General features: G+C 49.4%; 1 protein-coding gene across 1 annotated transcript in view; it reads left to right on the top strand.

Annotated features, from left to right (window-relative positions):
- The first annotated feature begins 2,091 nt into the window (after positions 1-2,091).
- The window catches only part of LOC119303945, a 19,388-nt gene continuing 4,964 nt past the window's right edge, over positions 2,092-16,515 (top strand). The window contains exon 1 of the mRNA XM_037581108.1: positions 2,092-2,580. Within this exon, the coding sequence (XP_037437005.1) occupies positions 2,297-2,580 (284 nt within the window). The 5' untranslated portion in view covers positions 2,092-2,296. The remainder of the gene's footprint in view (positions 2,581-16,515) is intronic.

The following is a 16,515-nucleotide window of genomic DNA, read 5'->3' as shown; positions in this document are numbered from 1 at the left end:
CATTCACAAATCACAAAGCATCTACCCCACCCTCCACCTGAAATCAGGGGGGAGGAGATTAGATGCTTTGTGATTTGTGAATGCCACGTGTCATCCATCAGGGCGGGTCTCATCTGGTAACCGTGAGACCTGGTCTCATATAAATTTTTTCCGCCGTTATACCATCAACTATAATAATTTTAGAACACGAGTTAGAAATTGCACCTTTTGGATTGCTTTATTACATAATTGATATCATCCATGCAATATCTCGATATCCATCCACATGCCTGTGTTTTCTGCTGTTGCTTGCTCTCGTCAAGAAAATTGATAGTTGGCAGTTGTTGGTTATTATTCTGCTTTCTTACTTTTACTAAAACATACACCCCTCAGATCACTCCATTGTCATTGCTATTAATAAATGCTTTGAGCAATACTTGTTTTTCAGGTGTGGTTGAATTGACAGCTCAACCTCTAAAGCTTAGAAGTATTCTTTTCTATTCCACTGTGCTGAATATATATATTAGAGTTGTATACTTCTCAATGAAGACTGTTGTAATCTCTTGCACTTGGGGATATGAAAGAGCAAGTTCAAGATAAGCACTCGGAGAATTATATGGTTGAAGCTTGTCATCCATCTAGTAATAATGGACATGTGAAAATGTGTTCAAGTGAAGGCTTCCCACACTAGAGTATGGGGGGCGGAATTGATAGTCTTCTCAAAGTTTTCATGATCAAGATAAGGATTATGACTTGAGAGAAGCATGAACGACACCATCGACCTCAAGTGGGATGAGCAATGAAAAGGGTTGCATACGCTAGACTTTCCTAGTTACTGGTCTCAAGGTGCTTGGAGGGAGACCGTATTATAGTTCTAAAGTTTTGATAACCACATGACAAAGAGGGGCTACCAGATGTATGGTTTAACCACATCATACATAGAGTGCTCAAAGGTGTTAATATTTTGCATCCTCCATGCTTTGTTAACGTAGGGTGGCTCTTTTTGTGAGGACCTAGATATTATTATTAGCTTTCAAATTTGTCCTAGATCATTGAGAACATAGTTCGTACAAGAAAGTATTGACATTTTCTGTGCATGTCTATTTAGAGTGCCCGAGGGTTTGACATTCCGGGTTTGCAGTTGCTCTATCTCACGGTATTGAGTGGTCCGACCTACGGGCCGGAACACCCAGATCATCTGGATTAGTGCGAAAATTCTGTAGCGAGCAGATCTAATGGGCGCCTGTTTATAGGGTCTTCTTCTCCAATAACATGGTGGAGGGTGCTTTTGGTCCTGTTTTTTTTTTATTCTTGCGAGCTCTAACCTCCTTCCTCGAAGTCATAACTTTCACTAAATGTACTTGTCGTCATTTATATATGTTGTCACTTATAAAAAGGCTGAAGGATAAATCTTCTATATCTAAATAGTTAGCCCCCACTAACATATTTCTCTCAAAATACAAGCTTGCCACCTGATCATTCAACATGCATAAGAAAAGGCCCACCCAAGCATGCAACTACGCGTAATAAAAAACCACTTCAACATGCAATCATGCTTGCATGTAAAATTCCATTCTATTATGTTATTTACATTTAATTCTTATATACTTTCAAAAACTATTATTTCAAATATTGATGTTTCATATAACCAAAACTTCATTGAAATATTGCAAAATATTCTCGCAACAACGTGTGGGGCATCATCTAGTAGTCAAAAACTACGCAGCCGGGAATATTATAATCTGCCACAATACTAAATACTCCCTCCGTTCCTAAATATTTATCTTTCTAGAGATTTCAATAAGTGACTACATACGAAGCAAAATGAGTGAATCTACACTCTAAAATATGTTTATGTACATCCGTATGTGGTAGTCCATTTGAAATCTACAAAGACAAATATTTAGGAACTGAAGGAGTACTGTATAAAAAAAAACAGACCCTATTTGAATTTGTGTACCCCAACGATTTCATCCAAGAAAAAAGACCAACCCTATTTGAATTCCTTTACTGTTTGAAGAAACAAAGAATTGGCCGGTACGCAAAGTCCGGCACTCATTGCCCTTTTTCCCATTTTGAATCCCTGCATTGCATCGCCCTCACCTTTCGCTGTCTCGGCTCAACTTGCGCCGTGTTAGAAAAAAAAAAGTCAACTTGCGTCGGCCAATTCGCAACACCGAGACGATAACAAGAATCTACAGTAGCTCCCTCCCGTCATCATTCATTTCTTCCCGCAAAGCCCAAGATTCCGTAGGTCATTAATTAGATATTGGTCCATCAACGACACCATGGCATGAGATGAGATGAGAAGGCGGCCATGGTGACAACTGCTGGAGGCGCTGGAGCGTGTGAAGGGCCGACCGTGGAAGGCGGCGTCGTCGGACATGTTGCGGTCGACATCGACAGGTCGGCGGTGACGGCTGATCGGCAGGGGCAGGTTGGAACCGGGAGCGGCTGCAGAATTTGCCAGCTTGAGGACGGCGACCTGCCGGCGGAGAGCGGGAGCGGGCAGTTGGTAAACCTCGGCTGCGGCTGCCGAGGCGAGATCGCGGCGGCGCACCGGCGGTGCGCCGAGGCATGGTTCTCCGTGAGGGGCAACAGGTATTGATGATCCCAACTCTTGTGTGCTTAAAAATGCTTATACGTAGTACTTTTTTTCAATCATCTTCTTCTTTGCCAACCGTCGCCTCCTCAATTCAATCTCTCGCCTCCGCGTTGCCACCGCACCGGCCCGTCATGTCCGATGGTTGCCGCACCTGGCTAACACCCTCGCCGTCGATTCGCAAGACCTCATGGAACCCAGTATGTACGGTTTTTTTCCTAGAAAAAAGTAGTGGTATTAGACACAAAGCATGAAAATTTGAGGCAAACGCTCAACCTGAAATTCTAGGATAAGAAAGGAGCTCAAGACGCTCTGAATGCGTCAAACTCTGAAGAATAGTTTTTGTGCCAGTCTGTAAGACAATAAATTTTGGGGGAACCAGCACAACCCTCTAGGGGTGGCTTATCTCATTATATATAATGGATGTGTTACAATACGTACAATATACGTACATAAATACAGAAACTATACATAGTCTAACACCCTCCCTCAATCTTAGCCACTTTCTAAAGAACTGAAAAGGGTAAGATTGCGCCTACAAGCCTCAAACTGTGGCAGAGGTAAAGGCTTAGTGAAGATGTCTGCAAGTTGATCCTTAGATGAGATAAACTTGATCTGGGGTTGCTTCTGTGATACACGTTCCCGTACAAAGTGATAGTCAACTTCAATGTGTTTCGTTCGGGCATGAAATACTGGATTTGCAGAAAGGTATGTAGCACCGATGTTATCACACCAAAGAATAGGAGGCTGTGGTTGAGACAAACCCAACTCCTGAAGCAAAGACTGCACCCAAATAATTTCTGCAGTAGCATTAGCCACAGCCTTGTACTCAGCTTCAGTACTGCTACGTGACACAGTAGCCTGTTTCCGAGCACTCCATGCGATCAAATTAGGGCCAAAGAATACTGCATAACCCCCCGTGGATCGCCTGTCATCTGGGCTACCAGCCCAATCTGCATCAGAGAAGGCCGAAAGGACCCGAGAGGAAGTCGGCCGAATATGCATACCAAATGTCAGGGTGAACTGAACATAACGAAGAATGCGTTTAACAGCAGCCCAATGAGTATCTCTGGGAGCCTGAAGATACTGACAAACCCTGTTAACAGCATAAGACATATCTGGTCTCGTGATCGTCAAGTACTGAAGTCCACCAACAATGCTCCTGTACTCTGTGGCATCCGCAGGAGACAAAAGCTCACCATCAACAGCTGTTATCTTGTCGGTAGACGACATGGGTGTGGTGGTCGGTTTGCACTTCAGCATGCCCGCTCTTTGTAACAACTCCAAGGAGTACTTTTTCTGCGTAAGGACAAGACCAGTAGCACGAGAAGTGACCTCAACTCCAAGAAAATAGTGAAGCTTCCCAAGATCTTTGACCGCAAAATCAGCACCAAGAGAGCAGACAAGAGCATCAGCAGCATACTAAGAAGAGCTGACAAGGATAATATCATCGACATATACCAAAAGATACATAGTGACTTCTGGCTTCTGTAGAAGAAATAATGAAGTGTCAGCAGTGGACGGCACAAACCCATGAGCACGAAGGGCAGAGGCAAGGCGGGCATGCCAGGCACGAGGAGCTTGCTTCAAACCATATAGTGCTTTGGAGAGACGACAGATATAGTCAGGACGATCAGGATCAGAGAAACCAGGCGGCTGTTTCATATAAACCTCTTCCTCCAAAAATCCATGTAGAAAAGCATTCTGCACATCAAGTTGACGAAGTGACCAACCACGAGAAACAGCAATGGAGAGAAGAAGCCGAATAGTGGTAGGCTTGACGACAGGACTGAAGGTGTCCTCATAGTCAAGACCATGACGCTGCCGAAAACCGCGAGCAACAAGTCGCGCTTTGTAACGCTCAATAGATCCATCCGAATGCTTCTTCACTTTGAATACCCATTTTGAGTCAATAACATTTACCCGTGGTGGTGGAGGAACGAGAGTCCATGTCTCGTTACGAAGGAGAGCATGAAACTCCTGCTCCATAGCCTCTCTCCAATGTGGAATGCGCAGGGCAGCCTGATATGAGCGAGGCTCAGAAGATGGATCCGCAACAGCAGCAGCCAAACAAGCAGCCAACCAAGCAACCGTACCATCCTTACGCTCCTTAGGTTTGAAAATGCCACTGCGACTGCGTGTATGTGGTCGGGACACAGGAACCACCGAGGTCGACGGAGCAGCCTGCAACGGGCTGGAGGACGGCGACGTTGACGAGTCAGCCGGTGACGAGGAGCCAGACACAGTAGCCTCGGGCTCGGTCGGCGAAGAAGGCCGGCCCACCGGCGAAACCGGCAGAGCAGACGAAGCAGCCGGCGACGCCGGCATCACAGACCGGGCCGATGGCGAGCCCGGCATAGTGGGCCGTGGCGCGGCCGGTGTCGCGGGCCGATCCGCGGATGAAGGCGACGTGAGGACGGCGTCGCGGACCCGAGCTGCAGGCGAAGACGGCGTGACGGGCCGAGCCGCAGGCAAAGAGGGCGTGACAGGCCGAGCCGCTGAAGACTCGGCGGCCGCTGGCGAAGAGGGCCGAGCCGCTGGAGACTCGGCGGTCGCTGGCGTAGCGAACCGAGCAGTGGAGATGCTCGGCGCAACGGGCTCTTCGGGTGACCATGCATGGGCACGCGAATCGATGCCATGCAACATGGGGCGATCGACGTGCCAATCAGAAGGCGGCAATGATGATGGTGAATCCTCCAACAGCTCCAAACGAGCCCCACGTCCGGTTCCTGCACCATGGTTAGGTAACAGCAAAGGAGAGTATGCAACATCATCAAATTGGTCAGAAGCAACAGAGGATGAATGCAGAGATGGTGGTTCGACAGTGGACACAGGAAGTTTGGCAAAGGGAAAAACATGCTCATCAAACACGACGTCCCGAGATATATAGACACGATTAGTGGGAACATGAAGACATTTGTAACCTTTATGAAGAGAGCTATAGCCAAGAAAAACACACTTCTTAGAACGAAACTCAAGCTTGCGCTTATTATATGGACGAAGATGCGGCCAGCAAGCACACCCAAATACCTTGAAAAAGGTATAATCAGGTTGTTCATTAAGGAGAACCTCAATGGGAGTCTTCATGTTTAAAACACGAGTGGGAGTATGGTTGATGAGAAAGCATGCAGTGGTGAAAGCATCACTCCAAAACCGAAACGGAACAGATGCATGGGCCAAAAGAGTAAGACCAGCTTCAACAATATGACGATGCTTACGTTCGACTGAACCATTCTGCTGATGTGTATGTGGACATGCTAAACGATGAGCTATCCCAAGCGACTGAAAGAAGGAGTTGAGGTTGCGATACTCGCCCCCCCCCCCCAGTCCGACTGGACATGAACAATTTTGTGCTTGAGAAGACGTTCAACATGTTTTTGAAACTGAACAAAAATATCAAACACATCAGATTTGCGTTTAATAAGGTAAAGCCAGGTAAAGCGACTATAAGCATCAACGAAACTGATATAGTAATTATGACCATTGACAGAAGTCTGAGCAGGACCCCATACATCTGAAAACACAAGTTCTAAAGGATGTTTCACCTCACGACAGGACTCCGAAAAAGGAAGTTGATGACTCTTCCCCTGCTGACAAGCATCACACACTGCTACATCTTTATTACTAGACAAACTAGGAAGCTCATGACGACGCAAAATATGACGGACAATAGGTGTGGCCGGGTGACCAAGACGAGCATGCCACTGTGACGGAGAGACCCGAACTCCACTAGAAACACGGGCGACGCCAGGATGCTCCAGACGGTAGAGGCCCTGGCACAACCGCCCACTAAGAAGAATGTCCCTCGTGCCCCGATCCTTAATAAAAAGATCAAAAGGGTGAAATTCACAAAGCACATTATCATCACGTGTGAGTTTAGGAACTGAAAGAAGATTACGGGTCACAGATGGAACTCGAAGAACATTGCGAAGCTGAAGACTCCTATTGGCATGTCTAGTGAGAAGAGATGCTTGACCAATATGAGAGACGTGCATACCTGCTCCATTGGCGGTGTGGATCTTGTCGGAGCCATGATAGGGTTCACGAGTGTGAAGCTTCCCCATCTCGCTGGTCAGATGCTCTGTCGCCCCAGAGTCCATGTACCAGTGTGGATCGATGGAGTAGGACTGAGTGTGTCCCTGTTGCTTCTGCGGCGCGGGACGATCAGCCATGGCGACCTGACGGGCATTGTTGCGTGTATCTTTGCCGTCATTGCCAAGACCAAGGAAGCTTCGCTGGAAGCGCTTATGACACTTGGAGGCCCAGTGCCCATCGCGGCCACAAAGCTGGCACACACGTGGACCGCCAGCCCCCGGTAAGGTCGCAGTAGGTGGGGGGGCCGAGGCGGGCGACGGTGGCAGCCCCGAGCCCCAAGGGCGGGGTTGTGACGCCCCCGATTCAATCGTACACTAATCATGCACGCAAACGTGTACGATCAAGATCAGGGACTCACGGGAAGATATCACAACACAACTCTAAAACATAAATAAGTCATACAAGCATCATAATACAAGCCAGGGGCCTCGAGGGCTCGAATACAAGTGCTCGATCATAGACGAGTCAGCGGAAGCAACAATATCTGAGTACAGACATAAGTTAAACAAGTTGCCATAAGAAGGCTAGCACAAACTGGGATACAGATCGAAAGAGGCGCAGGCCTCCTGCCTGGGATCCTCCTAAACTACTCCTGGACGTCGTCAGCGGCCTGCACGTAGTAGTAGGCACCTCCGGGGTAGTAGACGTCGTCGACGGTGGCGTCTGGCTCCAGGCCTCCAGCATCTGGTTGCGACAACCAGGTAGAAGGGAAAGGGGAAAAGAGGGAGAAAAGCAACCGTGAGTACTCATCCAAAGTACTCGCAAGCAAGGAGCTACACTACATATGCATGGGTATATGTGTAAGGAGGCCATATCGGTGGACTGAACTGCAGAATGCCAGAATATGAGGGGGATAGCTAATCCTGTCGAAGACTACGCTTCTGGCAGCCTCCGTCTTGCAGCATATAGAAGAGAGTAGATTGTAGTCCTCCAAATAGCATCCTCAAGTAGCATCTCCAAGTAGCATCTCCAAGTAGCATCTCCAAGCAGCATCACATAGCATAAACCTACCCGGCGATCCTCCCCTCGTCACCCTGTTAGAGAGCGATCACCGGGTTGTATCTGGCACTTGGAAGGGTGTGTTTTATTAAGTATCCGGTTCTAGTTGTCATAAGGTCAAGGTACAACTCCAAGTCGTCGTGTTACCGAAGATCACGGCTATTCGAATAGATTAACTTCCCTGCAGGGGTGCACCACATAGCCCAACACGCTTGATCCCATTTGGCCGGACACACTTTCCTGGGTCATGCCCGGCCTCGGAAGATCAACACGTCGCAGCCCCACCTAGGCAAAACAGAGAGGCCAGCACGCCGGTCTAAACCTAAGCGCACAGGGGTCTGGGCCCATCGCCCATAGCACACCTGCACGTTGCGAGGGCGGCCGGAAGCAGAACTAGCCCCCTTAATACAAGAGCAGGCTTACGTTCCAATCCGGCGCGCGCCGCTCCGTCGCTGACGTCTGAAGTGCTTCGGCTGATACCACGACGCCGGGATACCCATAACTACTCCCGCATAGATGGTTAGTGCGTATAGGCCAGTAGCCAGACTCAGATCAAATACCAAGATCTCGTTAAGCGTGTTAAGTATCCGCGAATGCCGAACAAGGCCAGGCCCACCTGTCTCCTAGGTGGTCTCAACCTGCCCTGTCGCTCCGCCACAAAGTAACCGTCGGGGACCGTCGGGAACCTAGGCCCACCTCTACCGGGATGGAGCCACCTGTCCTTTCAGCCCCCAACTCCGAACAGTATCACAGGTAATGTAACAGTGTAAAGTATATAGTATATGCCCGTGATCACCTCCCGGAGTGATCACAGCCCAGTAGTATAGCATGGCAGACGGACAAGAGTGTAGGGTCACTGATGGAACACTAGCATCCTATACTAAGCATCTAGGATTGCGGGTAAGCTATCAATGACTGTAGCAGCAATGACAGGCTATGCATCAGAATAGGATTAACGGAAAGCAGTAACATGCTACACTACTCTAATGCAAGCAGTATAGAATAGAATAGGCGATATCTGGTGATCAAGGGGGGGCTTGCCTGGTTGCTCAGACAAGAAGGAGGGGTCGTCGGTGACGTAGTCGTCCACAGGGGCATCAGCATCGTCACGGGGGCTACCGGAGAGAAGAGGGGGGAGAAACAGTAAATACCTAGCAAGCAAGTGCATAACAGGTCAACAAGCAGAGCTAGACGTGTTCTAACGCGGTATGAGGTGATACCGGTGAAGGGGGGAAACATCCGGGAAAGTACCCCCAGTGTTTCGTGTTTTCGGACAGATGAACCGGAGGTGAAATCTTGCAGGTTCTCTATGCTAGGGACGCGTGGCGGACGAACGGGCTGCGTATCCGGATTTGTCTCGTTGTTCTGAGCAACTTTCATGTTGAAAATATTTTAATCCGAGTTACGGATTAAAAGATATGATTTTCTAAAGATTTTATTAATTTCTGGAATTTAATTAATTATTTAATCCAACATTATCCAGAATAGTAAATGCTGACGTCAGCATGACGTCAGCAGTCAACAGAGGTGTTGACTGGTCAACTGACGTGTGGGTCCCACTAGTCATTGACTGTTTAGTCTAATTAGTGTTTAACTAATCTAACTACTGTTTAATTAAACTAATTAGTTAGTTAGGTTAATGTAATTATGATTAATTAACTTAATTAATTCCTTAATTAATTAATTAATTAAATTATTATTATCTATTTATTTATTTTATTTATTTTATATATTATTTTTAATTCCTTTTTTTTACAAAACGTTCTGGGCTGGGCCCCGTTTGTCATAGGGTCATTGGACCAATGCGGGTTAGCGGGCGCAACGGGTGCCGGGCACCAGCCCGAGCGGTTCGGCATGCGCGCGAACCCGGCGACGGGCGCCGCGGGCGTGGCCGAAGCCTGAGCGGCGACCAGCGTGCGGGGGCGGCATAGCAAGGCCCCCAGGCCGCAGTGGCAACGAGGCCGAGGGCGGGGTGCGTGAGCTGCGGCGGCGAAGGCGGGGATCAGGGGCGAAGCAGAGCTCCGGGGCGCACGGCCGTCGACGATAAGGCGAGGAGGAGCGTGGCCGTGCGTAGCCCTGGCTAGGCAGGGCGGCGCGGGGTCGGCGGTGACCAACAGGGGCGCGGCCACGGTGGGCGCGCACTGGAAGGAGGCCGCGGGCGTGTGTGCGCGCGGTGGTGCACCGAGGGAGGCGCGGGGACAAGGGAAGGAGGAGGGCGGAGGTGAGCGCGGCGGGGCTCACATTGGGGCATAGGGGCTAGGGCAGCGGGCGCGATGGAGGTCGAGGAAGGCCGTTGTGGAGGAGGACGGGGTCGACGTCGACGCAGGGGAAGCAGGCCGGCATGGACGACGAGGCGACGGCGTTTCGGGGAAGACGGTGAGGGGCTTCGACGGCGCAGTCCTCGTGCGGCGGGGGCGAGGTAGCTCCGGGCGGGGTCCCGCGTCAGCGTGGTCGCGGACGGGCGGAAGGGCGCCGGTGGGGCGACAGGAGGGGGCCGGCTCCGCGAGGGAGGTGACGGCGACGCCGAGGCGGCGATGGGGCGATGGGATCGGGGGGTTGCCCCGATCCAGATCGGGGAAGGGCGAGAGGGAGGAGTGGGACGAGTGGGGGGATCGGGGGGGCAGTGGGGGTTAGGGTTTCGGTCAGTGGACCGAGGGGGTTAAGTGGGGTGGCCGGCTGGGCCTGGTGGGTTGGCCCAGTGGGGTTGATGGCCTGCTGGGCCGGAGCCCCGGGGGGTTCTTTTCTTGTTGTTGGTTTTCTTTTTTGTTTTGTTTTTGTTTCCTATTGTTTTATTTTTTTGTAAAATATATATACTTGGCATCTAATTTAGTAATTTCAATTTAGGCCATTGTCACAAAAAGTCAAGTCCTCGAATAAATTAGTTTGACATTTATTAATTAGAAAAGGTATTTAAATAACTATTTATGCGGCTGTTTTATTCATCTGATAGTATTTAAACATTTTATAAAAGTGGGGTTTCTTCACCACAATTATCTATGTAATATTTGGTTCACTCCGAACATTTTAGTTTTAATATTTGAAAACTTTTATTGTTTGCCTATTTTTGAATTTGAATTTGAATCGGTTTCGAACTAACTCGAGATTAGCAACTATAAACGAGGTGACGTGGCACCATTAGCAGAGGATCACTGTAGCTTAATTACCCGGGCGTCACAATTCTCCTCCACTACAAGAAATCTCGTCCCGAGATTTAAGCGGTGGAGTAAGGGGCGAAGGTGTTGGTAGCGAAAAACCTAACGAGTCTTCTCGGTCTTGGCTTCCCTTTCGAAGAGGTTGATCCCTTTCGTTGATGTCTTCATTTCACTGCTTCAAGTCACCATGATCAATTTGTCATCCTTTCTTCGGGATCTCCATCGTACTTACGAATAGGTAAGGGGCAGCTCTACAACGATAGGATGTTACAAGGGAAAATCTTCTGGGGGTTTCCCAAGAATGAACTTATGAGTATCTCTCGAGTTGAACAAATGACACACATCGAGAGCAAAGTAAGACAGTGCGATAAGAAGTTTCAAGCGGATAGGCAATCGTTCATTGCGTGAAGCAGAGTGCGAAAGGGGTTCAGAGCAACGGGAATAAGTATTGTGTCCGATACCAAAATAGATCACTTGGGACGGTGGCCCGTGAATTACATACGAGGCCGCACGCGAGGAACAACCTTGGGAAGAGGGGGTGCAGGAGAGTCAGGTTTCGATCCCGTGGAACTGTGGGTTATGGGCCCACCATGTGGGTTAAAAGTAGGAAAGGCGGAGACGTCTTGCACAATCATGTAAGCAAGGCATGTCAGAGGAGAGTCTGTGGGTCATGTCGGCAACAACATAGGTACCAAGGGCGAGGGACGAAGAGAACCATTTTTCTGCTCGTTGAAACGAGGCGGACCAATAGGCAAGGTTCCCGTCCATCGGTGGTTACCGGAATGTCATCAACAATAGTAACAAGGTCTTACCGACAGAGTTGTACATCGAGGCGTTTGCACAAGCAGTGGATTATTACTGCTTATATCATATAGATCATAGAAAAGGTTTAAACAAACCAATGGAAGGAAAATATGATCATCAGATTAAACAGAACAATGGAAAGGAAAATATGTTTAAACACATTTTTCAAGGGTATATCCTTCCCAAGGACAAGCAGAGCAAGATATCCATGACAGGATATAAAGTAGAAAACCATTTAGGTAAGGGGGGAGGAATCTCATGATATTACTCATACAACGGTGTTAGGATAATTGATAATTAAAATATAGCATCGTGCTTCAAACGTGCCTGTTGAAAATCGGAGTACCATTGACATGCTTCGAGATAGCAGTGACATGGTCTTCAGGTGAAGATCAGACTTTGGAAACACGAAGGATCCATCAAGAATAACTTGTAGAATAAGTCTTACAATTTCCTCATGGATGAATGGATAACCTTGCTGAAAAGGAATCTATAATGATAGGTCCTCCAGCCGGGGGGGTGCTAGGCATGACATCATGTTACCGGGTCATCAAAGGATCAACGTCATAACTCTTGGAAAGTTGTCCCAACCATCATATCTGACCGAGATTCAGATCCGATTGGTGTCAGGATACCTGAGACTCAGGATGTCCGAGAAGAAAAGGCGCAACACAAATCGTTGAAATGGCATTGCAAGCTTCTCGGGAAATGAACTATGGGAGCGGGTTTCTGAAGCAATAGTTCACCATTAAACCAGGGAGAGGACAAGGAGGTGTCTGGTGAACTCAACGGCAATTCACCGAGATTCCCAAAAGATGGATTTCCACCATTAAGTGAACAAGGAGATAACATTTGTCAGATCAACTGATATAAGGAAGTATGCTCGAGGAAAACATACACAATTAAACATTGGTTGAAGGGTGCACCCGAAGTACGGGTTGGGTTGCACGACCAATGTTAGAATGGTGATTCAATTAGCGAAGGACTTAGAATGAACTATCGCCCATTCACTTCAAAGCAATAGGGTTGCTAGAAGTTTTGAATTCACACGTCATAGCTCCATTGTCGGTATTCCGGTTGAAAACAATACGGGGACCAAGGAATGAACGAAGATGGCAAGAAGTATTAAGATATCAAGAATTATTAAGAGGTGGTGAAATTCTCACCACATTCTTGACAAAAAGTGATGGTAATACTTCCGAGGTAAGGAAGATCAACTGCTGGGTAGCAGTGATCTCAAGGTTTACACAAAACGCGAACAAGTTGTGTTGAACGGAAGGCAATAAAGTGGTCGATGAGAACAGGAATCATCGAGGGGCAAGGATGGTATTACCCATCATGAATTCAATTGAATTCCTGGAAGAGCTCATAAGGTTGATGGTGATCACGACACAATTGTCGAGAGATTTCATGCAGATGTAGTCAATCAGCGACGACATCAAGTCAAAGGAATGATGAAGCAAGAGGTTATTGGAACCACAGTTACAACACAAACTCGAACTCAAGCTTGTTGTTTAAGGTGAAAGGGTATGACGAGGAAAAAAAATCGACGTAAGGTTAGTTCATCGTCGAAAATTGGTGCCCCCGATTCAATCGTACACTAATCATGCACGCAAACGTGTACGATCAAGATCAGGGACTCACGGGAAGATATCACAACACAACTCTAAAACATAAATAAGTCATACAAGCATCATAATACAAGCCAGGGGCCTCGAGGGCTCGAATACAAGTGCTCGATCATAGACGAGTCAGCGGAAGCAACAATATCTGAGTACAGACATAAGTTAAACAAGTTGCCATAAGAAGGCTAGCACAAACTGGGATACAGATCGAAAGAGGCGCAGGCCTCCTGCCTGGGATCCTCCTAAACTACTCCTGGACGTCGTCAGCGGCCTGCACGTAGTAGTAGGCACCTCCGGGGTAGTAGACGTCGTCGACGGTGGCGTCTGGCTCCAGGCCTCCAACATCTGGTTGCGACAACCAGGTAGAAGGGAAAGGGGAAAAGAGGGAGAAAAGCAACCGTGAGTACTCATCCAAAGTACTCTCAAGCAAGGAGCTACACTACATATGCATGGGTATATGTGTAAGGAGGCCATATCGGTGGACTGAACTGCAGAATGCCAGAATATGAGGGGGATAGCTAATCCTGTCGAAGACTACGCTTCTGGCAGCCTCCGTCTTGCAGCATATAGAAGAGAGTAGATTGTAGTCCTCCAAATAGCATCCTCAAGTAGCATCTCCAAGTAGCATCTCCAAGTAGCATCTCCAAGCAGCATCGCATAGCATAAACCTACCCGGCGATCCTCCCCTCGTCACCCTGTTAGAGAGCGATCACCGGGTTGTATCTGGCACTTGGAAGGGTGTGTTTTATTAAGTATCCGGTTCTAGTTGTCATAAGGTCAAGGTACAACTCCAAGTCGTCCTGTTACCGAAGATCACGGCTATTCGAATAGATTAACTTCCCTGCAGGGGTGCACCACATAGCCCAACACGCTTGATCCCATTTGGCCGGACACACTTTCCTGGGTCATGCCCGGCCTCGGAAGATCAACACGTCGCAGCCCCACCTAGGCAAAACAGAGAGGCCAGCACGCCGGTCTAAACCTAAGCGCACAGGGGTCTGGGCCCATCGCCCATAGCACACCTGCACGTTGCGAGGGCGGCCGGAAGCAGAACTAGCCCCCTTAATACAAGAGCAGGCTTACGTTCCAATCCAGCGCGCGCCGCTCCGTCGCTGACGTCTGAAGTGCTTCGGCTGATACCACGACGCCGGGATACCCATAACTACTCCCGCGTAGATGGTTAGTGCGTATAGGCCAGTAGCCAGACTCAGATCAAATACCAAGATCTCGTTAAGCGTGTTAAGTATCCGCGAATGCCGAACAAGGCCAGGCCCACCTGTCTCCTAGGTGGTCTCAACCTGCCCTGTCGCTCCGCCACAAAGTAACCGTCGGGGACCGTCGGGAACCCAGGCCCACCTCTACCGGGATGGAGCCACCTGTCCTTTCAGCCCCCAACTCCGAACAGTATCACAGGTAATGTAACAGTGTAAAGTATATAGTATATGCCCGTGATCAGCTCCCGGAGTGATCACAGCCCAGTAGTATAGCATGGCAGACGGACAAGAGTGTAGGGTCACTGATGGAACACTAGCATCCTATACTAAGCATCTAGGATTGCGGGTAAGGTATCAATGACTGTAGCAGCAATGACAGGCTATGCATCAGAATAGGATTAACGGAAAGCAGTAACATGCTACACTACTCTAATGCAAGCAGTATAGAATAGAATAGGCGATATCTGGTGATCAAGGGGGGGGCTTGCCTGGTTGCTCAGACAAGAAGGAGGGGTCGTCGGTGACGTAGTCGTCCACAGGGGCATCAGCATCGTCGCAGGGGCTACCGGAGAGAAGAGGGGGGAGAAACAGTAAATACCTAGCAAGCAAGTGCATAACAGGTCAACAAGCAGAGCTAGACGTGTTCTAACGCGGTATGAGGTGATACCGGTGAAGGGGGGAAACATCCGGGAAAGTACCCCCAGTGTTTCGTGTTTTCGGACAGATGAACCGGAGGTGAAATGTTGCAGGTTCTCTATGCTAGGGACGCGTGGCGGACGAACGGGCTGCGTATCCGGATTCGTCTCGTTGTGCTGAGCAACTTTCATGTTGAAAATATTTTAATCCGAGTTACGGATTAAAAGATATGATTTTCTAAAGATTTTATTAATTTCTGGAATTTAATTAATTATTTAATCCAACATTATCCAGAATAGTAAATGCTGACGTCATCATGATGTCAGCATGACGTCAGCAGTCAACAGAGGTGTTGACTGGTCAACTGACGTGTGGGTCCCACTAGTCATTGACTGTTTAGTCTAATTAGTGTTTAACTAATCTAACTATTGTTTAATTAAACTAATTAGTTAGTTAGGTTAATGTAATTATGATTAATTAACTTAATTAATTCCTTAATTAATTAATTAATTAAATTATTATTATCTATTTATTTATTTTATTTATTTTATTTATTTTATATATTATTTTTAATTCCTTTTTTTTTACAAAACGTTCTGGGCTGGGCCCCGTTTGTCATAGGGTCATTGGACCAATGCGGGTTAGCGGGCGCAACGGGTGCCGGGCACCAGCCCGAGCGGTTCGGCATGCGCGCGAACCCGGCGACGGGCGCCGCGGGCGTGGCCGAAGCCTGAGCGGCGACCAGCGTGCGGGGGCGGCACAGCAAGGCCCCCAGGCCGCAGTGGCAACGAGGCCGAGGGCGGGGTGCGCGAGCTGCGGCGGCGAAGGCGGGGATCAGGGGCGGAGCAGAGCTCCGGGGCGCACGGCCGTCGACGATAAGGCGAGGAGGGGCGTGGCCGTGCGTAGCCCTGGCTAGGCAGGGCGGCGCGGGGTCGGCGGTGACCAACAGGGGCGCGGCCACGGTGGGCGCGCACTGGAAGGAGGCCGCGGGCGTGTGTGCGCGCGGTGGCGCACCGAGGGAGGCGCGGGGACAAGGGAAGGAGGAGGGCGGAGGTGAGCGCGGCGGGGCTCACATTGGGGCGTAGGGGCTAGGGCAGCGAGCGCGATGGAGGTCGAGGAAGGCCGTTGTGGAGGAGGACGGGGTCGACGTCGACGCAGGGGAAGCAGGCCGGCGTGGACGACGAGGCGACGGCGTTTCGGGGAAGACGGTGAGGGGCTTCGGCGGCGCGGTCCTCGTGCGGCGGGGGCGAGGTAGCTCCGGGCGGGGTCCCGCGTCAGCGTGGTCGCGGACGGGCGGAAGGGCGCCGGTGGGGCGACAGGAGGGGGCCGGCTCCGCGAGGGAGGTGACGGCGACGCCGAGGCGGCGATGGGGCGATGGGATCAGGGGGTTGCCCCGATCCAGATCGGGG

Source organism: Triticum dicoccoides, chromosome 1B, assembly GCF_002162155.2.
Source record: "Triticum dicoccoides isolate Atlit2015 ecotype Zavitan chromosome 1B, WEW_v2.0, whole genome shotgun sequence".
In the NCBI taxonomy this organism is placed as follows: domain Eukaryota; kingdom Viridiplantae; phylum Streptophyta; class Magnoliopsida; order Poales; family Poaceae; genus Triticum; species Triticum dicoccoides.
Note: the sequence above shows the minus strand (reverse complement) of the source record. Positions and strands in the feature narration are given on the sequence as shown.